The sequence below is a fragment of the Pelobates fuscus genome, chromosome 4 (assembly GCF_036172605.1).
Source record: "Pelobates fuscus isolate aPelFus1 chromosome 4, aPelFus1.pri, whole genome shotgun sequence".
Classification (NCBI taxonomy): domain Eukaryota; kingdom Metazoa; phylum Chordata; class Amphibia; order Anura; family Pelobatidae; genus Pelobates; species Pelobates fuscus.
The window spans coordinates 343,180,907-343,207,172 of record NC_086320.1 but is presented as its reverse complement, the minus strand read 5'-3'; the positions used below and the strand labels follow the sequence as shown (position 1 = coordinate 343,207,172).

The window sequence follows — 26,266 nt, the reverse complement described above, 5'->3', positions numbered from 1 at the left end:
ATAGCGGGCCAGTGAGCGAGATCTCTGATCTGCCCTCGGGTCCTGCAGAGCCGGCATAGCACCGGGAAAATATCTTGCGGCTCCCTTGTGTTTCCTGCCTCAGCACACAGTTTGGGAACTATTGCCTTACACAATACACTAAAAGTCAACTTTCATGGAGAGAAAAACAAATGTCACAAAGTTAAAAGAAATATTTTTTACTTTGTGACTTTTTGCTCAACTCATCTTGGAGTGTAAGTAGGGATTACAGTATGATTTTTGTAACTCCGGTATCCGCTCCCATTTAGCCCCATTTAGCCCTCACAGGGAAATGGAAGGCACTGAGTGATTTGTGGCTAGGTATGGCAAGCATAGGTAGACTCTAAGATTTTGGCAGAGGCAGGTGTAGTGGAACATAGGTATACGGACAAGAGAACTTTTGTGAACAAGGAAGTTTTCTTAACTGATGCCAGAGAGTAAGTTAGTTTAAAAAGACATTTATTATACTGTCCGAGTGTATTAAGGGTGTAGACCTTATACAGTCTGACAGGGTCTCCCAGCATGGCCCCATGCAGATTGTAATCAGTGCCTGACTTTGCCAGATGCTCAGGTAAATGTTTGTAATGATGAAAACAGCCAGTAGAAGGCGGTAACATACAACACTCTACTGCTTTAACTAGGAGACCCATGTGCTGATATCAGTACTGATAATAACAGAGTTTTCTTAAGGTTAAGATTAATGTTAGGGAAGGATTAGTGGTAGGGTTACGGTTTGTGTCGTTTTTATGTTAGGGTAAGGTAAGGGTTAATGCTGGGTTAGAGATAGCAGAAGGTTAAGGTTAGGGGTAAGATTACGGTAGGTATACAGATAGGGTTAGTGGGAAAATTGGTATAGAGTTAGTGGGGTTGGTAGAGGGTTAGCAATAACCACCAAAAATGTATTTAGATCCTAGAAATAGGAGGCATATAACAATTAGGGCTGATACGTGAATCTATTTGAGCTCTTTTTAATTCAGTTAAAAAGTAAAAAAATTATTATAAGCAAAAATGTGAAACCTTCAGGCACCATGACCTCATCAGTGAATGCAGTGAGTGTAGACATCTAGAGTGTCTTTAAATTAAAACAGAACAGGATTTCCTGTTGGTGCAACATATAAAACACAAGAAGAACAACCTATGAGGTTTAACCCCTTCAGGACCGGCCTGTTTTTGCGATGTTTGTACGTTAAGGACCAGAGCAGTTTTAACACTTTTGTGGTGTTTGTGTTTAGCTGTAATTTTCCGCTCTCTCATTTACGGTTACCATACAAGTTATATATTGTTTTTTTCACGACAAGAAGGGCTTTCTTTACATACCAGTATTTATATTATGTCATATATTGTATTTAAAAAAAATAATAAAATATGGTGAAAAAAAAAAAAAAAACATGTTTTTGGACTTTTACTTGAAAAATATTTTACTTATCTACAAAAGCTAATGAAAAAAAACTGCTAAATAGATTCAAAATTTTGTCCCGAGTTTAAAAACACCCAGTGTTTACATGCTTTATTGCTTTTTTTTGCAAGTTATAGGCCTATAAATACAAGTAGGAAATTGCTGTTTCAATATATATATATTTTAAATGTATCAATAGTGACATTGTTACACCGTTATCTGTCATAAATCCCCGAAACACACCTAACATGTACATATTTTTTAAAGTAGACAACCCAGGGTATTCAAAATGGGGTATGTCCAGTCTTTTTTAGTAGCCACCTAGTCACAAACACTGGCCAAAGTTAGCATTTATATTTGTTTGTGTGTTAAAAATGCAAAAAACGCTAACTTTGGCCGGTGTTTGTGACTAAGTGGCTACTAAAAAAAGCTGAACATACCCCATTTGCAATACCTTGGGTTGTCTTCTTTTGCAAATGGTATGCCATCATGGGGCTAATTCTCATTCCTTGGCTACCATATGCTCTCAAAGGCAACCTAACCAATCTGACAAATTTCAATAAAAAAAAAAAGTAAAATCAAGCCTTATATTTGACCCTGTAACTTTCACAAACACTATAAAACCTCTACATGTGGGGTACTGTTATACTCAGGAGACTTCGCTGAACACAAATATTAGTGTATCAGAACAGTAAAATATATCACAGCAATAATATCCTCAGTGAAAGAGCTGTTTGTGTGTGAAAAATGCAAAAAACTTCACTTTCACTGACAATATCATCGCTGTGATATGTTTTACTGTTTTGAAACACTAATATTTGTGTTCAGCGAAGTCTCCCGAGTAAAACAGTACCCCCATGTACAGGATTTAGGGTGTCATAGAAAGTTACAGGGTTAAACACAGTGCTAGCAAATTAAATAATCTGGACTTTTGGCCTGGGTTGGCAGGCAGGTCCCTCAAATTGCAATCATTAAAATTACTTAATTAGGTAAAAATATTACATAAATATGCACGTAGAATTTTAATATATATACATATTTATATATTTGACGTCTACGTGTATATTTATGAAATTATTTATGTAATTATGTATGTGGACATATGTATATTTCGTATTATTTTTATTTATTTATTTATACATAGATATATATCATTACATTCTAAGTGTATTTTGATATAAATATATATATATCAATATCAAAATACTGTTAGAATAAAACTGAATATATATATATATAATTTTTTTTTAATTATTAAAAATTATTTTTATTTTTGTTATTTATTTTTATTAACATATTATTTGTATTTTATAATAATATATATATACCATATATATAGTTATTATATATATTCGTGTGTAATTTAAATATAAGTGTATTTTTATAATTATATACGTATATATAAATATAAAAATACACTTAGTGTGACATTATATATATGATATATATACATATATTATATATAGGTATATATAGATATAATACATGTATATATAGCATATATATATATACACATATTATTATTTTTTTACAGATTTTTTTTTTTACACTTTATTTTTGATTTTACAGATGCAGGGAGACTGCCTGTCAGCACAGACAGTCCCCCTGCAGGCAGATACAAAGACCCCTATTGCGGTCATGTGATCGAGTGATCACATGGCCGTGGGGTCCTGATCTGCCGAGGGGGGACTGCCCGGGCAGACAGGCAACCCCCCTGGACCGGGAGGAGAGCTGATCGCCGCCGTGGGACCGACGGCGATCAGGTAAGTAGCCCAAAACCGTTATGACGGTTCAGGACCGTCAGCGGTCCAAACGCACGTTTTACCGCTGACGGTCCTGAACCGTCAGCGGTCCTTAAGGGGTTAACTAAAAGAACAACAACTTGAAGACACTTGTGTATTCAGATCAGACTTCATTGAGTTTAGCGGACAGAAAATAAGGATCGTAAAAGCTCAAGATAAGCACTCTCCAAATACCCAGGACATCGCAACATTTTCTATAAAAACCCGAGCAAATTAGGCAGTTTTGCAAGATGGATCTGGTGCGCAGGAGTTTGTGCATCACATTTCTAAAGTAAATGACACATTTCTCACTTGCATTTGGCCCACAGAAAAGCCAGCAAAGCAGAAATGCATTATAATGTTTAAAGGGACCATACATGTATATATCACAATAACAGGCACATACATCATAAACAACCTAATTGTGCTGTGAAAACAAAACACATATTGCCATAGCTAGCCTCGCTCACTTTGGATAATGTTACAGAAGCAGTATTTCAAATCCAAGTTAATAAAGAAAAGTCCAGACTGTGCTTTTTCAAAGGGCAATTGTGATACTAGAGGGACATTATATTAAATATGATTAAAAATAAGCTCTTCCTGCCATCCAAATGTGGATGACCTTGCATAAACATTACAGACATAAAACTTTTAATTATCTCGGCTATAGCAAAACATATAAAAAACAAAAAAACAAAACTAGAGATCGCACCCAAACAGGGTTATATTCACTAAAGAGAGAATTTGTTGGAACTTAAAGTGAATTTAAAAATTGTAGCCCGAAAAGGCTGAAACGGTAGCGACACTTTGCGTTCACTTGAAATAATTTTCTCATAAAGTTTTCTCTTTTTTTTTTATTGAGAATTTAGTGCATAAAAGTGACAGGTCATGTTCCCATAGTGCCTCACAATCCAATGACACCTATACATTAGTGATAAAGTGTACTTCAGTTTAACACTCTCATTTTATGTTATCAACCAATAAAAGGGGGGAGCAACTAGGTAGGGGAAAAGGTGGGACAGTGATGTAATTTTGGGTTAACAGATCAGACGAGATCTTCCCCAACTACAAGAGGGAGGAGGATATTTTGTTGCACCAGAACAACATTTCTTTTAAAATTACATTTGCCAGGGGTCTCTCGAAATCCTGGCAGGGCAGCTTTTTCAAGAAAAAGACCAGGAGAAGGACAACAATCAATTATCTTGACATTAGTAAGGGTGTGCAGCCCACCACGACCTCAGAGGAATAACAGGCCATTGAAGCATGATGCATACTGTATTTTGAAATGGGGGATCTAGAGTTACATATTTATTTCCAAGTTTGGAGAATAGGTTTTGCCATGGTCTCTTTACTAAGTATGGTGTGGATCCAATCCTTTCTGAACAAATACTGTAGTTTTGTCAGGAACAGTGAGAAAGGAGGGAGGGTCAGGTCGGCTCCAGACTTGCAATACAGTCTTGCAGCACATTTTTATTGGGCTAGTGGTGGTCAGGGCAGGGCCCAGCAGTAAGTATTGCAGTCTGAGAGGGAAACTCGACAGATTGTGTGTGGTTAAAATAGTGTTGGATTTCCTCACAGAATTTATGAATCACCAGACAATCCCAGAAACAATGGTACATATCGGCAATTTCAGCTGGACATTTAAAACATTTTATGTTGGATTTTTTGCCCATTGCAAATAGTATAACAGGAGTGTATACATATACATAGTGGAGCATTTTAAGCATTTTTTCACGATAGAAAGACATTGGCTACAGATTGATAAAAATAAAAAAATAAAAAAGGAATTGTAAGTGTGGGAAAGTGGACAAGCCACTGAGAAATACCAGTTGTGATAGCTTCCCAATCTGAATGAGAGAATAGAGTGTGGATATGGTGTAAGTTGGAGTGGACATGGCAGTGAGGATGTGGTTAAGGACGATGTACCAATCAGGGTCAGTGAGATCCTTCAGAATTTGGTAGGTGTAAGAGCGGAGTTGTAGATAGACATTCTAGGGAAGTGGAATGCCCAGAAAGAGGCCTCTCGGCTCTAAGGACTATATCAACCAAGTAGATTTGCTTATAAAATGGTGTAATGTGTTATATCCATTTTTCGCCCATTGTGGAAAGGGTTGGTCGGCTGGCCGGCCGGCCAGCCAGCCACCCACCCCCAACATTATATTTTTTAAGTACGGGAAGATGCAGTGATTTTGGTTGAGTTTCAGCCTTGCCAGCTTCCATGCTTTCATTGTGGTCACTAGAAGCGGGTTTTATGGTTCCTCCTGCATATGAACTGTCATATTTTTTTGTTTAAGGCATTCTCATCTTTCTCGGTTAGGAAGAGTGGGAGAACTTGGAAAAAAGTATGGTAGTTTTGGGAAACTCACTATCTTGTTTAAATGTATTTTACCCATGAAGGAAAGGGGGTGGGACGGCCATCTATCCAACTCAGTGTATATGGATTGCAATACAACTGGTATATTAGTTCGATATAATGTTGAGAGAGCTCTAAGGATGTTAACTTCTAAGCATTTTACGGTGTCTAAAGTGAGCCAAGTGAGTTGATAATAAGATGGGAGAGAGGGTGGATGACCTTGTCTTAGATAAAGGGCTTTTGATTTGGTCCAATTTATTGTGAAGCATGCGATTTTTGTGGTAATCAGTAACGAGAGTAAGAAGGGTAAGAAGTGATGCAGGTTAACTGTAAACATTAGTAAGTCATCAGCAAAAGATGAGACCCTTAATATAAAGTCACAATTGAAATGCCGCGATAGTCAGGAAGTTCTTCTATCGCTCTTACGAGCAGATCCAATGCTATATTAAAAAGGAGTAGGGGCAGTGGGCAGCCCTGTCTCACCCCTCTCTTCAGTGTGAAGTCCACAATTCTTAATAAACTACTGCGGCAAAGAAGAGTTAATATCTATCCCCATTGTAGCCGACCAATTTATTTCCCCTGCAGAATGGCAAATCTATCTCTGTGAGCGCCGAATGATGCTGCTATAAGCACACAAAGGTACTGCTGATTACACTGACAATGGATGCACTTCACAGAATACAATATTGGTGATTGGTACTTTATAGGTTTTAGGCTAAAAAGTGGACTGTGTTTCACTGAAGAGAGATCGAGATTTGTTTGGCATTCTAAGAACGTTAAGATTAGAGTTCTACTTCAGTGGCTGAATGAACCTCGCCGAATGAAATCTTGAGTGAGAAAAATATGTAATTCTTGTCAGCTGTGGACGAAGTATTGTATTTTTTTTTGTTCACTTCTATTAAGATGCAAATAAGATTTCACTATGGATATGCAATGAGAGCAACACTCGCTTTTTTTTTTTTAACCACTCCGATTTAAACAAAGAAAAATTATAAAACTTAGATGTTCTCCTTTACCATTTTGGAATACTGGGCGCAGCCTTTGTTTTAAAAACACAATGGAGTGTCAGGGCAATCTCCTCCCTGCAGCCTGATCTTCCTACTGTGAAATTGTCAAGCTTAATTACCTGCGTATAATCAAAGATTTAGGGATATACAGCGCAATCTACATGTTTCATGTGTTGGGCGACAAGAATCCCACACCTATAAATCATGTTAAGCTTTCTCTTCCCAGGAGATGTTTAGTTTTCATTTACATGTATGTTAAAAGGTTTAGCAAATGACACAATAATTCCGTTTATTCAGGGCAAACATTGCAATTTAAGAGGAAAAAAGGAGAAAATGTTTAATCTCTCCCTCTTCTTTTGTATGCTTTCTCTGTGCTGACTGCCAGTTGAAAATGACAGATCCTGCTTACAACAATGGGAGGAGTGGATTATTACATTTAATTTTTATTTTCACACATCAATGCAACACACACACTTATGGAATATAGGCATAAGGAAACATATTAAAAATCCTAAGAAATTTCAAGTTCCACTTTTACTCTGAGGAGGAGATGGAGTAAAGCAACTCTGTATTTCATAAACATAAAATCTTTTGAAATATTCATTCATTTTGATAGAGTATTAATTTTACTGACTTTTTAACGCAATCAGAAGTTAAAAGTGTTATTTAGACGTCGACCCTGTGATAACTTTGCCTGGAGGGATATTAGCTAGACTTCGCTGATAAGGTCCAAAGAAGGCTGAAATGATCGTCCGGGGTTGATGTACCTCTTATGCAGAGGGAACTTCCAAGCAGTTCGGATCTAAACTGCCGAGGGCAAGGGTGCCACTCGTTGGATTAGTGCTTTTAGCTGATGCTCTCAGCCAATCAATGGATCTCCATTTATAAAGGGTCCTCATGGCTCCATAAAAACGTACATAGTTACATAGCTGAAAAGAGACATGTTTCCATCAAGTTCAGCCTCACATTTGTTTTTTTTTTGTTGATCCAAAAGAAGACAAAAAATAAAAAAAAAGTCTGAAGCGCATCCAGTTTGGCAACAATCTAGTAAAAAAAAAATTCCTTCTTGACACCAGAATGATCAAGAAGGTATTACCCTTACAAATTAAAAATGTATATTATGTTTTTGCATAATTCATTTTGATGATGTTGTTACGGAGCCCGGAAGGTCCCTTTAAGTATAGATATTCCACTACACCTTTCAGACACTGCATCCCAAAGCAAGGGATGTCACCATCGGGGTCTTTGTAAAGTATGTACAGACATGTTTTGACTCTGTTCATAAACTGCAGAAGTTAGACTTTCACATTATCAAGCCAACGTTGTCCAATCCAATGTGGGAACTGGGGGCAGTTTAATATAATTACCAAGCATATTGGTATTTTGGGTACTGGAGAGACCCAATTTTTGGAAATCTGTCAGAAACTGTTTTGACAGAGAGAGGACACCCAAAAATCCACTGCACCATAAGCACTACTATGATCTGTACTCTTACTAGTGCTCAATATTACGTCGACGATTTCCAGGGTATACATTTTTTTAATTATGATGACCAGGTTGTCCTTTTGTATTGTCTTTTATCTACCGTATATCTTGCAACTAAACTTATAAAAAATAATTAAATAAAAAATTTAAATCCAATATAAAAGTGCATTTGTCGGAATATAAAAGTAATGGAGAAAAAAAAAAGTTAAAAAAAAATGCAATACAATATACTGTACATTAAAATGTACTTAATTGACTTGCACCATGAATATGACAGAAGATCATATAATGAAATTTAAAGGGACTGAATTGTGACATTAAGCTTGGACTAGAGATGGAAAATATGGTTCTCAAAAAAGAACGTTGGGGATTATAAAGCTACATATCAAATAAACTGTGACAACTCATATTCTGTAATACGTTTGTATTTGCAGCCAGTAATCAATACAATCATATTACGGACCTTATTGTGTTTTGAGATATTTCTGTGCTTCATAAAGGCAGCATATTCCAATCATTCCACAAGGCAGACATCTGTTAAGAAGACAGCCTAACAAATACTGCATGGACACATCCAAACCCTCAAATGTCCCATTCATGTGTGCCATTGATATCATGACAGGAATCTTCTGTGTTCCACTTCTGTGGCCTATATCTTTGTATCCAATATGCAGCACATTCTATTGGACCTTTTGCTCTATGTATTTGGATTATTGAGTATGTACTCTGTGTATGTACTGTTCTGTCACTATAACATTATTTAATGTGATTTTATTTTTATTCTTTCAATAAAGGTTATTGTGGCAGATCTCCTATACTCTGACTGAGTACCTCTGCCAAATCCGATCCCTCGCTGCAACAATGGACACTGGACCACTTCATACCCAGTCGCCGAAAGCTTGACTGGGGTCTGTCCGAAGCTCTTCCACCTGACTAGGCAGGTATCATCCCCTCTGCAGCTCTCCTATCAGGCAGCTCTCCCACCTGCCTATGATTACTCCCTGCCTTTATAAAGGCACTTGTAGCTCTCTGGCCTAGCTCTTTTAACCTTGTCCCATGCTACAGGTACCATGCATCCAGCCAACAAATCCGAGGACTCTTAACAAATTAGACACAAGACACACAGTTCCAAAATATAAAAATAAATAGCATAACATTCATTATTTTTGGACAAAGACTAGCCTTCGGGAACTAGTCCTTAAGCATGTGGTAACACACATTTAAAATAGAAATATATAGAACATTGGAAAACAAGCAATTATAATTAATACATGAACTATATAATGCAAGTAACATTTTCAAACACATAAAAGCAATAATATATACATTAAACTACCAGTTTGGTTGACCTCATTTGCATACTAGCATTATCAAATGTACACACTTCCATTCAGTCAGCAGAGTGCACTGCAGACTTATCAAGTAACAATTAAAAAATTTGTATTGGGGCTTTTGGAACCCGGTCCATAGTCAGTGGGCAAGAGGCTGGCCTTTAAGCCTCTCCAAAAGACCATGGCATGGGAGCTTCTATCACAGTTTTACATTTTACAGGCGACTTAAAATCACCTATCTTATTAAATAAATATTCAGTTAATAAGGATAAGGTAAATAAGGAATCAGTTTCACCATATGGCCATATCATGTTAAAGGGAATCTCCAGTGCCAGGAAAACAATCAGTTTTCCTGGCACTGCAGGTCCCCTCTCCCTCCCGCCTCCCATCCCCGCCTCCCAGGGTGAAAACCCCTTCAGTGACGTACCAGAGGCAGCAACATGTCCCACGTCGCTGCTTCTTCCTCCGCTCACGCTACTCCCCTTCATCAAATCAGCCGGCGGGGGAGACCTAATGCGCCTGCGCTATAGACAAGGAAGTGCCCTCTAGTGGCTATCTCGTAGACAGCCACTAGAGGAGGAGTTAACCCTGCAAGGTAATTATTGCAGTTTATGGAAACTGCAATAATTACAGTTGCAGGGTTAAGGGTAGTGGGAGTTGGCACCCAGACCACTCCAATGGGCAGAAGTGGTCTGGGTGCCTGGAGTGTCCCTTTAAGCCCACCACTACTTCACAGTACTCCAATATTGGTGGGTCCTACACTAATTCCAATGTGAGAGACAAATTAAATAGTGCTAGGAGGCGGGGCCAGACTGCCATGGTGAAGAGACGCGACTTGCATGAGCTCCTCTCCGCATATGGCAAATCAAGCGATTTTCAGCTTCTTTAACCCTGAAACAAACCCCTGCCCAGCAGTGAGGAGCTACTAAGGGCAGAATCTTGATAGAAGCTAATGAGCAGCACACTCTGAATCATGCGGCCTGCAGAGCACCGGGCGGGAGAAGCATCCGACCTCCCAGCTCTGAGTAGCACAATGGTTATTACTGCAGTGCGGGCACCCCGCTACCCCCCTCCAACTTTGGGCCGGCAGGGGTCACTGGGGGGCCACTCTGACCTACAGAAAAAAGTGGATGAGGCCACTACAACTACAGGCACATATCCCGACTCAGCAAATATGGCGGATGCCATGAGGCACTCTGACACCGCAGAAGAACAGCCAGACATCCTGGTCAGGCTGGACAGAGCCTTTGCAAAATTCTGGTGCAAACTGGAGGAGAGGATGCATCTCTCTGCCAAACAGCAGGCAAATAACCACTCACCTCCACCACCATCCCTAAACAAGCGACGGATGCCTGCAGTCCAAGCAAGGATGAAGGCCCCAAAATGGCAGCGAGGCGGGAAGTTCCCATCGCTCCTGCAGAGGGCAGCACGCAAAGAAAAACAGCTCAGAACCAAGACTGGGACCCATGGAACATTAAAAGTACGTCCCTTATGGCCCATAGCTGGCTTACATGGGGAGTTTGAGGAGCTGCGGAAGACTCTGATCCTATCAATCAGATGGAATCATCCACTCACACACGGACTTGGGGCCCTGTTGTGTCCCTCCCTGCTATGGAACTGTGCTCTGCCTGTGGTAGAAGTAGGATGAAAGGGGCTCACGGACTGAGTGCCAGCAGACTGGTGCCCACTCACAGCTACCTTCTCAACAGCAACTGATGGGGGACAACCCATCTCCCTATGTGTTTCCACTACACTATTACACTAGGCTTTAGCACTGTATTCATGGTTTAATCTCAATAATATGGGGGGCCCCCTAGGGGACTTAACCCACTTAGTTTAGCATTGTTATACCTCTTTAATCCCTACCATTTTATACTACTGGGAGGAATCTTAGGCACAGAGTGTGTTTATTACAACAATGTCATCATGTTTGTTTTTTATCTTTGCACGGTGTCGCTCTACTTTATTAAAGGGACACTATAGTGTCAGGAAAACAGCTTGGTTTTCCTGACACTATAGTACCCTGAGGGAGCCCCCACCCTCAGGGTCCCCCTCCCGCGGCGCTTAAGGGGTTAAAACCCCTTCAGCTACTCACCCTTTTCCCCCGCCGGGCTCCCTCACCTCTCCTCCCACGCCGACGTCAGCATCCTTGTCTGACGTCACCGGTACCGAATGCGCATGCGCGGCACTGCCGCGCGCGCCTTCAAAGTGTCCGTAGGAAAGCATTTTTCAATGCTTTCATATGGACGCTCTGCGTGATTAAGGCATAATATGCCTCAATCCTTGCCGATGCGCCTCTAGTGGCTGTCCGGAAGAGAGCCACTAGAGGCTGGCTTAACCCCAGATGTAAACATTAAAGGAGTTCTCTAACAACAGAAAAACCCTACAGAACGCTGTCATGGTTATGGAGCCAGGAGTCCCTTGGTGCATAAAAAAAACAAAACAAAAAAACTTTTCAACATTTTGACACTTACCTAAGTCAACTTAACGTTTACAGTCTGGTCCCTCTTCACATAGATCTCTAAAAATGAAGCTGCCATTAGTTATAGCAATTTTGCCCCTATTTGGATGTAATGTATATACTTGTGCAAAAAAATAAATACAAATAACTAGCAATATCTGTGAAGGGGGCTGGACTGCAGGAATCCAGGGGATCCTGATAACTCAAAACTTTGAAAAGTGATTTGACTCGACATACCGCACTAAAGTTCAACTGGCACCATAACCACGACAGCCCACTAGGCTGACTGTAAGAAAGCAAATTTGATATACTTATTTTAATTTCTAAATTAAAATTGTCTGGCATCCGGGGGGCGGGGCCTGACCGCCATGCTGACCGGTCACATGCAGGAGAGGCTATTGCAAAATCTAGCCATCTGGGCCGAAAACTATGGCACAAACTGCTCTTATCTCAGCCTAGAGGTACAGCAAAGAGAGCAGGGAGCTGTGGGCACTAATGCAGACCCCAAGATCGTGAGCTTTGGAGACCCTGAGGGTTATACACAGCTTTGGAGCCTGCGGCCTAAACGGGAGAGAAGTGGGGTGGACAGCCGCCACCCTGCTCGATAATCTAGCAGCCACACAGCAGCCCCGTGACACTCCTCACAAGCCCTGTTCACCCTCCCATGGGCTGGGGGGGTTATCCCGGTCCACAGTGGAGAGATCCAACACCATCAGGAGCAGATCCCACGGACCTTAGCCTGCTCTCGGACACCCGCGCTTTCTAAACAAAATGGCTGCCTCACAGTCTGAAATGGAAAAGCCGACTACCAGCAGACAGGAACCAAAACACTGCTACAGGCTGGCTGGAGCACCCACCCCTGGACTGTCTAGCTACACCAGCAGAGGAAATGGCAGCCCAAGCCTTTGTGCCCGGCCCCACTGCTGGCCTACTGGGCATTGAGACGTGCGAGAATGTTCCTCACATCGCAACCCAACGCCTGGACGAATCACCCCAGCCAGGACCCCCGGATACAGGACCAGGGCTTAAACCTACGGAGGTCCTACTCGCTGGAACCCCGCCATCGCTTCCTGCACACAAGTCAGCGGCGGGAGTGTGCCGAAGATCACATACCGGAGGGGACTGTGTTCTGTCCTTGCCTGTAGCATCCAGGTTGACTTTTTGTTTCTCACCACCTTTTATCATTATTTTTCGCACTGCACTAAGTCTCCCATGTCACACACCACTACACTTGCGCTGTATATTATATAGATACAAACAGAGCAACAAGACTGTTCTAAAATGTCTGGAATCTTAATACCTCACCTACTCTGTGTTTACACTACTCAGGCCTGTCGTGATTACATAGACTATATGTCTTACAAGCAAACACAAATAGGCATAAAAGTGATGATGCATAGATGGTACTGCAAGGATACTCTACAAAATAAGCGTGATCCAAATTTATACTTAAAGCATGTTAACCCTAAGAGTCATGAGACTAGCCAACTATATTGCTATTAACTGCTCTTCTGACTCCATTACTTATTTCTCAATAACATAAAATGTGCATTATTTCTCATGTCACACAATTGTTAAGCTCTACCTGACGTTAAGCATGCACCAGCTGTTGTGGCTGTGCAACCCTGTAGGTCTTACTTATGCACAAATAAAATAAAGAATTATAAAAAAAAAAAAAAAAAATTGTCTGGCATCCAAAATTAATTTCACACTTAAAGCCAAAATAAGATGTGAGCAGAGGTGAGGGAAGGTCGGAGCACCGGACGCAAAGCAACCCAGTGCAACAGCTCGCGACAATGACAGCAGCAACCTGACCTCCAATACAGCTGTATAATCTGTTAGCAGTGCTCCGGTGTGAAGCTCATTCCTGTGAATGGACACATAAGCAGCAGGAAGCAGTAACCGCCGAGGCGCTCCACGCCTACAACCAAAGGGCCCCCTGAGGCTGGCTGAATTTAATCACAGCCATCCCACACCTCTTAATAAGCAAACTGTGAGGGCTCCATAACAACTTTATGTAAATGCAACTTTATAAAAATGAAGTTGTTATGGTGCAAGGAGGTCCATGCCCTTCCTTACCTCTATGGGTAAACCACTCATGGACAGTTTACATGTACCCTTTTTATGAATGGGGAGCAATACTTTTAACTAGGAACTAGTACACTGGACAATAAATAACATTTTACTAATGGCGATCTGTCAGATTAGGTAATAGCAACAGTGAACGGTGGTCCCATCATTTTTGTGATGTGATTTGTGTGTATTCCTCATGGGTAAATCCCATAGTGGTTATGCTGTTCATGGTGAGGAACAGACCTTCAGCCTATTCCCAGGCTAAGAAAATGCGGTTCGTATGTGTGAAGGGTCTGCAAGGCAGCTATGCCAGGGGTGCCGTGCAGGGCATCCCTCCAGCCTCAGGCCGGGTAGTAAGCCGGCATCTTCATGCCATGGACTTGGGTGATCCTGGTGACCAAGTCTTTTCCCCTAGGGGAGGAATTGAAGGCCTTGATGGTGCGTCTCCGCTGATGGGCGGTCTTCAGTCTGTGTGGACGATGCGACGGGGCAAGCCAGTAGCGAGGAGTGATGGTGTCTGATCAAGATAGGTAACTGAGGGAAGCCCAATCACCACCTGGCTTCTGCTTTCACATTCTCTCTCCCAGGATTGAGCCAGTAAGACTGCTCAGCCATTTCACCAGGGAGGCCCAAAAGCGGTCAAAGATGCCATCAAGGCACCTCAGAGAGTGTGCCACCTGATCAGGGAATGTGAGCCAAGGCCGCTTTAGTCGGAGGCCATGTGAAGGACTCCCAGTTGCCATCTTGTGGAGTTAAGCAGTGCTGGGGTTTCAGCCGATGTAGCAGCAAGTGTTCAAGCTGTTGTGTGCAGCAAGCCAGTGGGGACTGGAATAACCCCCGCTGGCCCAGAGGTGGGGAGTAACGGGGCAGTAAGGCAAGCCTGGAGAAGCACAGCGCTGTACAGCACGGAGGAGTGGCTGCCTCACCCGCCTGATGGTTCTGCCAGGCCGCCATGGAGCTCAGGTCCCGCCCTTATTTCTTGACTTTTAATAAAACTTAATTAAAACGTTTACATGACAAAAACTTTTTACTGGCACAAAAGAGACACGGCATGCAGAAAAAGGTTTTAAATAAATATAGCAACAATATCCATTATATAGATGAGACAAGTAGAACAAAAAATGGCCAACAGGAAAACAATGGATTTTATTTATAGGTGCAATTCATGCAAGCTTGAGTGCCAAAAATAACCAATTGAGACTATCAGGGTTATTCACTAAAGTGAGAATTCAAATTGAATATCAAATCCACAGTAAAAATAGTCAAATAGGAACATCTCTCTAAGTTGGTTATGCTGCTACTTTGACCTTAAATTTGGAATTCCATTTAAAATCTCACTTTATACAATAACCATGTATACAAGAGAAAGGATTTCCCAAGTTTAAAGGGACACTATAGTCACCAGAACAACAACAGCTTATTATATTTGTTCTGGTGATCATAATCAGTCCCTTCAGGCTTTGCTAAACACTGTTTTTTCCCCACAGTGTTTTCATTACAGCCTAGCGACACCTTCAGTGCACACTCCTCAGATGGCTGCTAGAGGTGCTTCCTGGGGCAGAGCTGCACAGTGTCATTCAGTGGATCCACCCTCTCCATGGAAACACTGAACTTTCCTCATACAGATGTATTGACTCAATGCATCTCTATGAGGAGAGGCTGATTGGTCAGGGCTGTGTTTGGCTTGCACTGGCTCTGCCCCTAATCTGCCTCCTTGATAGTCTCAGCCAATGATTGGCTCAGAACACCACTTATGATGATGTCAGCAAAGCTGGCAGATCAGGGTCAGAGCCAGCAGCAGCAGACTGGAATAAAGGTAAAATGTTACTATATTTAAGGTGTTAAGTGGGTTCCAGGGGGGGCTAATTGTTTTAAACACTATAGGGTCAGGAATACATGTTTGTGGTTCTGACCCTATAGTGTTCCTTTAATCTCAGAAGAGACAACATGCGGTTGCTAGAATATGACCAGCCAAAGGTTTGGTGAATTGGCATTGTGGAGGGCTTACGCAGTGTGTGATCATATACTGTAACTAAATCCCCTTTAGTTTTGCCTATGTCAGGTGTTTAAAAAAAGTGCGCTAGATTCTGTAGGTTATACACACACACACACACACACACACACACATTATTGTTTTCTTAATTGTGTTCAAATATATAAAAATCTATTCAGCATTACAAATTTTTGTGGGGGGCACAAAGCTCTCCTATAATAACAGCATAGGAGAGTACAAAAAAAAAAAATATATAGACAGTTACATAAGCACACAAACATATACACAAGAGAACATATTACAAGTTACAATTTTCTTTCCAAAATCAAAATTCCCATAAATACAAAAAGTAATCTGAACGAATACACATAGATTAATTTGATATTTATAATTCCGATCAAGTTTGCATGCTTTGTTTTCCAGCACAGCACTTCACTGCTTTATATAACTTGGCAAGCACAATAGGATATGATTCAGTGATTTAAACTGACTTTCAGGTAAAGCTCAGAGAAAACACTGAAATCAGTTAGAAAATGTAAAAATCACGGTGCAACATGATAGATTATATTTTTGTCCTATTATGACATGTTATAATTGATTAAATATTTCTGTTTGCATTAAAAACTAAAATTATGTAATTCGGTCATTATACTACACTCTATTTCATGGGCACCTTCAAATCAAAGTCCTTTATCTGCTTGACAAACCACAATCTCTAGTAATAAATATTGATGGGATTCTCTTTACACGCTACATTTTGAGCTCAGACAATGGTGGAACATAACCGCAATAAGCAGGGAGAATGATTTGGTTCTGATCAATAAAAGTTTGGCAGCAATTTTAAACCTTCTTTCCTTAAAAGAAGTCTAGGATGAAATGTGGTGTGATTCCAAACAAAAAAAAAAAAAAAAAAGTGTTTTAAGAAAAAAGAAAGAAAATTAAAGAATTAAAGAATAAAGCAAAAACGTACCTCCATTTCATGGTCAAGGTCAAGAGCCGACTGCAGCCCAATCCTCCTCGTTTGATGGGGACAGATGTCAGTGGAGGCAGGCAGGCTGGAGGTGGTGAGGGTGCTGTGCTGCCACTGGTTGTTTGGTTCCGGCATGTTTTGCGTGCTGGCGTCAGACGACTAATATGCATAGAATTGACATTAGCCAGACCTGAACTCTTGTTCATGGCAGCAGAGGGGTTAAACTCAATATGCTGCACATACAGACACCAGGCACCATGATCACTTCAAATCAGTGAAGTGGTTATAGTGCTTGGAGTAACCTTTTAAGGATAACATAAGCATGTGCCTTTTGAGAAAAACAAAAACAAATGGGGAAGGCTTTACTTTAAAGGATCACTATAGGGTCAGGAACACAAACATGTATTCCTGACCCTATAGTGTTAACACCACCATTTAGCCCCCCTGGGCCCCTCATGCCTCCATAAATATAGCAAAGTCTTACTGTATTCAAGCCTGAAGCTGTAACTTTGCATGCTGTTAGACTCTGAAAAACAAGCACTCTGCTGACATCATTAGAAGTGGTGGCCTGATCCATTCACAATGCTTCTCCATAGGATTGGCTGAGACTGACAAAGAGGCAGATCAGGGGCAGAACCAGCATGATTCAAACACAGTCCTGGCCAAGCAGCATCTCCTTATAGAGATACATTGAATCAATGAATCTCTATGAGGAAAGTTCAGTGTCTGCATGCAGAGGGAGGAGATACTGAATGTTTGGATGCATTTTAGGCAGCCATGACCCTGGAAGGATCTCTAACAGCCATCTGAGGAGTGGCCAGTGAAGTTATCACTAGGCTATAATGTAAACACTGCATTTTCTCTAAAAATACAGTGTTTACAGCAAAAAGCCTGAAGGTAATGATTCTACACACCAGAACAAATTCAATAAGCTGTAGTTGTTCTGGTGACTATAGTGTCCCTTAAACACAGAATGCGGAGCCATAGGGTAAGCTACACTGGCAATGTTCTTCCTGTGCCGTGCCTCCTCCAGTAAAGGTTTCATATCTTCTAGAATTGGAAGGTTGGCAATGCAGGAAAAAAAAACTGTATCTGTAGAAATTTGAAACTCAAGCAAGATGCAGGTGGAACCAGTCTCAATAATTTGTTTAGTGCACAGGAACAATTGTGTCCTCATAGTAACCTGTCTGTAAATATAAAGTTTTATAGAAGAATTATTTCAATCTAAAATTTGGCGGCTGGGGAGAAATGACAATTATGGATTTGTAAACTACTCCCTTGATAACATCAAGATCTTTAGTAAAATACAGGAGACGGGGGAAGTCATAATACACTGCAGTCTGCTGCTGGACTACCAGAACAAGATACTGGGAAGAGTACCGTAATTAAATAAATCACTGATTTATATCATGAAAGTAGACTGAATCCACCAGAACAAAATCAGTCTGAATGCTATTAAAAATTGTCACAAGCTCGAACAAGCAGGAAAGAAGGATTTTCCCTCTACGTGATTTCTAAGCCAGCAATAGATGAAAAGTCACAGATTAAAACAGTATTATTGACTGCAGAGAAAGTTAGAGAAATAGCTGATTCACTGGGCATAGTAAGCAATGCTAAGACCTCCACTGAGAGATAATCCCTACGTAGCTAATATTCCGTAAAAAAAAAAAAAAGTGAAACCATAAAAAAAAAGAAACATATATTAAAGGGGCCCTACATGCATGATAAAGATGTATGCTAATGGGAGCCAAGCAGGCAAGCAGTCCAGACGTGCCTTACCGGAGCTCCCGCGTCTGGAGGGGAAAACCGGGGTACAGCGCCCGAACACGACACCCCACAGACTGCTGCACACCGTACCTCGCATCAGGAGGGGCTACCGACCAAAACGGTACCTCCTACGACCCTCTGCACAGCCGCCCTGACGCAAGGGGGCTTGCGGCCTACCTGAGGACGGACCACGGAGAGACGGCCGCTCTCCAGGGTAACAGCTTCAACAGGTGCCGCGGCAAGGAAATCTCTCTCTTCCCCCCCCCCCCCCCCGACCGGAGGGGGTTATCCCGGTCATCAAGCAGCTCGACTCACCTGAACATCCCCACGGGACAGCTAACGCTGCACGCATTGCCAAGCTACAGATTCCAAGATGGCGGCAGCTGCCCTCAAGCAGGAGACAGATGAGCAGCATAAATCGTTGGAACAGCGACTGGACGACCTGATCCAGAGATTCTGGCGCAAACTCACACACAAAGCCGACCACCACAAACAGGTACAGCGGAGACACACACCCACAGGGGGTGGCCATCAACAAGGGGAGCCCCCCGGGTCACAAAGAAAGCCAAGCACTAAACACGTGGTGGAGCCCGCCATTGCTGCCAGGCGCGCCACGCCAAAGACCCCACGAGGCCCCAGGAAGGCAGACAAGCTAGGTCAGCCACGGGTACCCCGCCACCCCCCAAGGGAGCGAACAGCCTTCCACAACCAAGCACAGCACAAACGGCGCATGCATGCCCTGAGAAAGGAACAACTGAGGCGCCCACTGGGTGTAAAACACCAAGGCCACCCACGACTCCACCTAACCCAGCGACCAAACCCTGGGACAGCAACACCAGTCACCCTCACAAGCAAGCAGTCGCCCACAACTGCTCCCTGCAGGCCGCAGCCCCAGGACGTATGGAAGCAACTCCCAGCGGCAACACCGGCGGACACGCTAGAATCGACCTCACGCAAGGGTGTCGGCTGAATGAACCTACCTGGACTACTCATACAGCCCCAGGCACACCATACTGGGACATAAGCATGCCTAACTGCCTGTACATGTGGCTGAATTTGAACACACGGGGTTAGAGAACTATTGAGCACCTGTTTCATGCCATATTCATAACCTGATATTTTTCTATTTGTCTGGTATTTTTTACGCTAGATATGCACCAGACTCTCTCACTTGTTTAAGCTAAACAGCCCAGCTTTGTACAGCTAGAACAAAGTTATTTACTTAGCCTGTTCCTCATAAGTTTTACTCTTAATGCTCAGACCCCACTATATAGCATGTTTAGTTTAGTTATCACCTGCTATGCCTGTAATGTTATGTATGCCGATAATACTCATGCTCTTTAATTTTACCTACGCCATATGTATTAGCATGCTATGACTTACAGCTCTATAGCCCGCTATATAGTCTACACACACTGTTCTACTTCTATACCTAGCCTGTTACTCTTACACTAATTCAGCTGTCACGAAAATAGCAGCCGTAAGGCACTGACAAATCAACGGTATAACTATGCATGTGATATAAGCTTACTTCGTGTCACTATCACTGGGCTATGATGCCCTGGTTAATCTAAATCTACTATGGTTTCACCCTCGTTAAACAACAAAACATAAAAATGAGGCATCTAAATCCTAGAAATGTGTTGCATTAATGCTAGTGTTGTATTGATCCCATGATGTACCTATGCATACGTTTCCCCTGCTCTACCTTCTGTACCCCATCTCATATGCCTTAAATAAAAGAAAGAATTATAAAAAAAAAAGATGTATGCTAATGACATACCTGCTTTGCTGGCATCTAACTCTTATCTCACCCTAAGAGGGACCAGGCGGTGGCTGTAGGTGCCACTGGTGGCTCCGATAAATGAACTTATAACAGTTGCGGTAGAGTTTCTATCAGCTTATTCAGCAGTTCCAATACTTCTATGAATAGAATTGCATGGCCTGAACTAAATATCATGTAAATCTCTGCTAGACAGGAGTTTATGGAATAAGATCAGATCCCATAGATCACAGTAGTATGTTTCTGCTAGGTGGAGCGTTTTCCTTTCTCTGTGATGTGAGCTCTCTACATGTCTGTGCAAGGGAGAACATTTTGAAAGTATTTTTTATATTCAAAAACACATTTTTTTTTAGATTCAGATTTTTGCCAATGGTTCTTCAATAAATCGGGAGTAAGCTGAGAAAACTGGCCCATAGGTCAAAGAAGTTGAAAAGCTATCAATTTGGGGGATATATATATATATATGATGCTCTAATCAGAGCCTAGGGCAGCACAAAACCAGGATACACCACTGCATACAACTATCAGTCGAGGAGACGTGAGTGAATGTAAGACTTCATGCACCGTGGCATCACTGAAAAGCTGCTTTGGCGGACATCAGCACACATGAGAATTTCAAAATACAAAACAGGAATCTCTTCCTTAGGAGATCCATGCTGTGGTGCCACACGAACCAGGGAGACTACCAATACCCTGAAATATACCAAATGTAGAGAAAACTTGCCATTCTACCTTATTGGAGTAGAATGGCAACATTTCGGCTTACACGAGAGCCTTTCTCAAGCCATAAATATTTGACTTAATGCATCTCTATGGGGAAAGCTCAGCATGTTAATGCAGAACGTGTAGACGCTGAATGCAGCACTGACACAGGAAGCAACTCCAGTGGCCATCTGAGGAGTGACCACTAGAGGTGTTCCTAGGCTGCATTGTAAACACTGCCTTTTCTATGTTTACATTGCTAAGGTTGCAGGGACAGGTTATACTCCCCAGAAAACTGCATTATGCTGTAGTTGTTCTAGTGACTATAGTATACCTTTATTAAAAAATAATTGCAATTAATTAAAATAATTACTACATAATATAGGTTTGCTGCACTCTGTAAGTATTAATTATTATATTAAGTATTTTGTTGAATATATATATATATATATATATATATATATATATATATATATATATATATATATTTAAAGAGCAGCCCCACACATGTACAGCGGAGATATAATTCACATGAAAGTATAAATTAAGCTATATGCAAGAAAGCTAAATGCGGGATATTTTGCAAAGTCTTCAATAAGAGGACTTCACCATCTGCTCAGTCAAAGACATAGAATTTCATATTCATTAGACCTTACCTTACCGGCCAGGCTCCAACGCTTAATACCGAGCAATATTGTTGAATATCTGCCCTCGTCATTCAAACAAATTTTTAAAAAAGGCAAGCCAATTTTATAAACAAGCTATGCTACAAAGCTGGCCTGCGGGTAAATAAAATATTGCTTCACATCACCAATGAGATGTCAATAGAACATTCGTAATCTTTAAATAGATAATCATATAGATAATGCATTATATGTTAAAACCAGAGTGTAACGGTCAGTTCTCTCATCCCAGTAAATAGTACAGCAAAGAGAAGTGAAAAAAAACACACATACTACTTTGTGCCCAGGGCAACATCATCACCATGAGGCTTCTAGCATGTTTGTGTATTCGATCTACTGTGCCATATTTGCATTGCATGCTCTTGGTGTCCCATGACAGTCAGACATGCAATATAAATAAGAAAACTAAAATCTGTTCAAATGAAGAAAACAAAACAAAATAACACCACAACACTTTAGTTAGCTGTAGGTTCTACAAAAATCTGGTGTGGCAGTTATACATATAATTAAATTAAAGTTTCTAATTTGTTTGAGCTCTGCATAGACCAGGAAGTAACTTAGCCATTCAGGAGTGTCTGATTCTTTTCAATTAAATATGAGCCATGCCCATGGGGTTCATTGATACGTAATTCGACACTTGGTAAAGGACATCCTTGTACCACAACATATGCAAGGAGGATGAGATTTTCTGAAACTTGGAGTGTCCCTTTAAATGGAAACTATCACGTTCCTAGATTTTTAATATTATGTTGACTAAGCCCATATTATTAACAAATTTTCGTTCATGATGTCTGACATACAAATAAATGTATAAATCCACACTGTTGTATTTGCCTCTATCCTGGAATGGAGCCCCCTCCATCTTGGTTCCCTGTCGACCATTGTTATAAGCTCCGCCCTTTGACTTTCCAGTCAGCATAGAGAGAATGTGTGTACAATCATGGCTAATCAATATAATGAGAATCGTTGCAAATTCAATGTGAAGGCCAAATCAGACAAAATGGGGGGGAAAAAAATCTCCATACGAGATTGGCTACTTTGGCATAAAATTTGTAATTCACTTTAAAAGCCTCACAATTCTCATTTTAGTGACCATACCTGAATGTGCACCTGGGCTGTGTCAGGATTTAACTGGATTGTGATATCAAATGATAAAATCTATAATATACACACAAAAACCACACTATCACATGAACAAGTAGTGCAATTTTAAATGTTTTGTTTAATGGTGTATTTTCCAGAGAGGTTACCTTGAAGGGTAAACTAACTATAATACATGAAGGTCTAAACAATGCGAAAATACAAACTCAAAGGCTCACATCTGGAGAAAAATAAGGATTTTAACAAACAGTAGGGTGTGCATATTGGCCTACAATGAATAGTAGCTAACAATCTCAATAGAGAAATGTAGCATTTGTTAAGTTGGTAACCATGAAAAACTAAGCAGGACTAAGGTCGGCGTAGATATATTCTGTCGAAAAGATGATGAGTTTGCAATGGATGTTAATTATTTAAAAACTTTTTTTTTTTTTTATGAAAAAAAAAAACCCTTAGAAATTAATCACATGTAAAACAACCATTCAAAAAGTTCACTTTGGAAAAAAAAAGAAAAAAATATTATTTTATTTTTTTACACACACACACACACAAAGTCTGTGCCATGTACTTAAAAACATGATACCTTGCATATCTTTATGCAATTTTATGGTTTATGCTTCGCCATACCTCCCATGTGTACATATTTAGGAGCAACAGTCCCTATTTTGGGTCCAAATCCCCTAGTCCCGTTCATAATGTCCCTCTTTTATAGGAGCTCTACAATAAATGTATTCAGAAATATGTCCCTGCAAACAAGATACATTGTTCTTGTTCTAAATTATATTTTAGTTGTATAAATTGTTATTAGTAAGTCAAATAGAATTTATAAGAATGGCTCCGCCCCTGACCCGTCCCCAGTCACACAACTAAAATCAAACTGTCCATTTGAAATCTGGGGAGAATTGTCAATGTCAATCCTGTGCATGAAATATGTCCGTCGTTAGAAGCCTTTGATTGGACCTCACATGGCTCACGTGACGTCATGAGGAGGAGTGGAAAGCATGATTCTAAGTAAATAAATCCTTTTTTAATTTTTAATATATATATATTTTTTTTTAAATAGTTTTTTTAAATAGTTCTAAAAGGTGGGACTAAAAGAATAATGTCCAATATGGCACTATTAATTATAAACATATATAGAGAAAATAGGTTTCGAGTAATCTGAATTTATTTTCTCCTGCTCGATTAATAGCTTGCCAGACCCTGCAGGAGCCTCTTGTGTGTAATTAAAGTTCAATTTAAAGAGCAGGAGATTATATATATATATATATATATATATATATATATATATATATATATATATATATATATATACACACACACACACACACACACATACATAAAACTGGCACATTCGTATTGTTCCGAATCGAACGTGCACATTCACAGTAAGTTAACAAATTTAGCCCAGATTTGTCTTTAGTAAATAACCGATTTACATATTAGGGGAAAATCCAGTTTTTCACCAAATTTTCCTAATCCATAGTTAATTGAGAAAATGACTCCAAAAATAGGCTAATACATATCAAATAATAAATATTTTATATACTTATGGTGACCAAATCATAAATATAAAGAACAGAGATTTAGCTTCTAAAATTCTCGCTGCATTTTTGAAAAGTATAAGAAAGTGTGAATTCTTTGTGGTAACCGTAGGAACACAGCCTCCAACTGCGCATCCAAAAAGTTCCCATCACCATGAAACAGCAAGCTAATTTTCTGGCAAATCAGTGACAGTCTCCCACCTGCACAGCTGCCAATAGCAGTATTAAAGTACCACTACAGATTGGTTTTCTGAATCAATACAAATAATATTCTTTACTTTGATAAAAAAAAAACAAAAAAAAAAAAACACAGAACACAAAATACACCAGCTCTGCACAGTGAGGTAATCAGTCTCACCCTATTAATAAAGGGCGAAAACATTCTGCCACATGAATTAAAACATGTGCTGCTTCTCTAAGGTGCACTCAATGGACAGAACTTCAGAAAAACCTGAACATGGATATTTCAAACTTCAAATGTCAAAGTGAGTAGCAGAAAATGATTAACCCATTAACTCCTGGTTCCCAGAGGGTTACATTGTGTGTGCTATTTCTCTGAGTCATAATAAAGTAGCAAGACGTGGAATAACCACATGTATCTGCAGCAGTAATTTCTGGAGAAATGCACCAGGAGATAGACACATACCAGCTAGCAGTGACCCTGCTAGGGGTAACTTTGCTGCAGGAGTGCTGGTTCAGTAGGGCATGCAGAAGAATGAATTGCATTACCTGCAGACTGTGATCAGATTTTTCCTTTCCACTGCTGCATTCCTGGAGATATTCTTCTTTCTGGACAAGCTCAGCCCAAGACTCAAGGAAGCCATCTCCTAAACGTGGATTGCTAGAGCCTTTTGTCTGTTGACTTTATTGTCCTGACTAATGAAGTCTTCTGGCCAGGCAGGAGCCAGCACTGACTGATGAAGCTGTGCCCCTCCTCCCCTTGTCTTTCCCAGTCTCACTGCCAGTCTCTGGCTAGGCTGATATCACACAAGGCACAGACAGGCAGCAGATGAGGCGTGATCATGATGAAGAGGTGCAATCACAAAGCAGCAGACACCATCAAACTATGAAAGAAAATAACATTAGAAAATAATATATATTAAAAAAAAATTAAAAAGGAAAATACTCCATGGGGATGTCCAGCAATTCTCTATTTCTCCCTAGAATGCAGGCAGTGCAGGAGTGTTCCAAGGCTGCCTATAGTTACTGTGTATCACAGTGAGAAAGGAAAAGGCAGGTTGTCATTATGTGTCAGGAGTGGCCAGTCCCAGACAGTAATACAGACACAGAAGGTGTTATTGCTGAATATGCCCCAGTGATTCTGACTCTCTCTATCCTATTCTCTCAGACCTGGGAGCACTAGAGAGGCAGCTGTACATATGAGTCATGCAGCTGCACTGCCTGAGTGAAGCTACTGCTCCAGCTGTCATGTGACCAAACCGGAAGTAAAGCACAACCAGCCAGGAGTGAGTATGGTACCTCCCAGACAGCAATAGGAAGAGAGCTGTGAGAATCTCCAGTACCTCACACCAACATCCTAATTATTATTATTATTATTATTATTATTTGTATTTAAAATATATTCATTAATTTTTATTTAAATAAAAATCACTCATGCATGATAATAGAAATACATTTTTATTACATATAAATTGGTTTTATGTATGAATAGAGGCTAATAATGAAATATAAATTATTACTATATAACTGAATTGATGTTTCCCCTTTAGGTAATTTAAAAAGAATAGAACAATTTTTTTATTTACATAAAGAGCACCTATGAAAGATTAGAGAAATACAATTTTTTAAAGGGAAACTATA

General features: G+C 40.5%; 1 protein-coding gene across 3 annotated transcripts in view; it reads right to left on the bottom strand.

The window, feature by feature from the left end:
- Positions 1-25,840, bottom strand: part of RUNDC3B (RUN domain containing 3B) — a 196,495-nt gene extending 170,655 nt beyond the window's left edge. For all 3 annotated transcript variants that reach the window (XM_063452483.1, XM_063452486.1, XM_063452484.1), the window contains exon 1: positions 25,175-25,840. In XM_063452483.1, coding sequence (XP_063308553.1) covers positions 25,175-25,269 — 95 coding nt within the window. In that variant the 5' untranslated portion in view covers positions 25,270-25,840. The remainder of the gene's footprint in view (positions 1-25,174) is intronic.
- Positions 25,841-26,266: the final 426 nt, after the last annotated feature.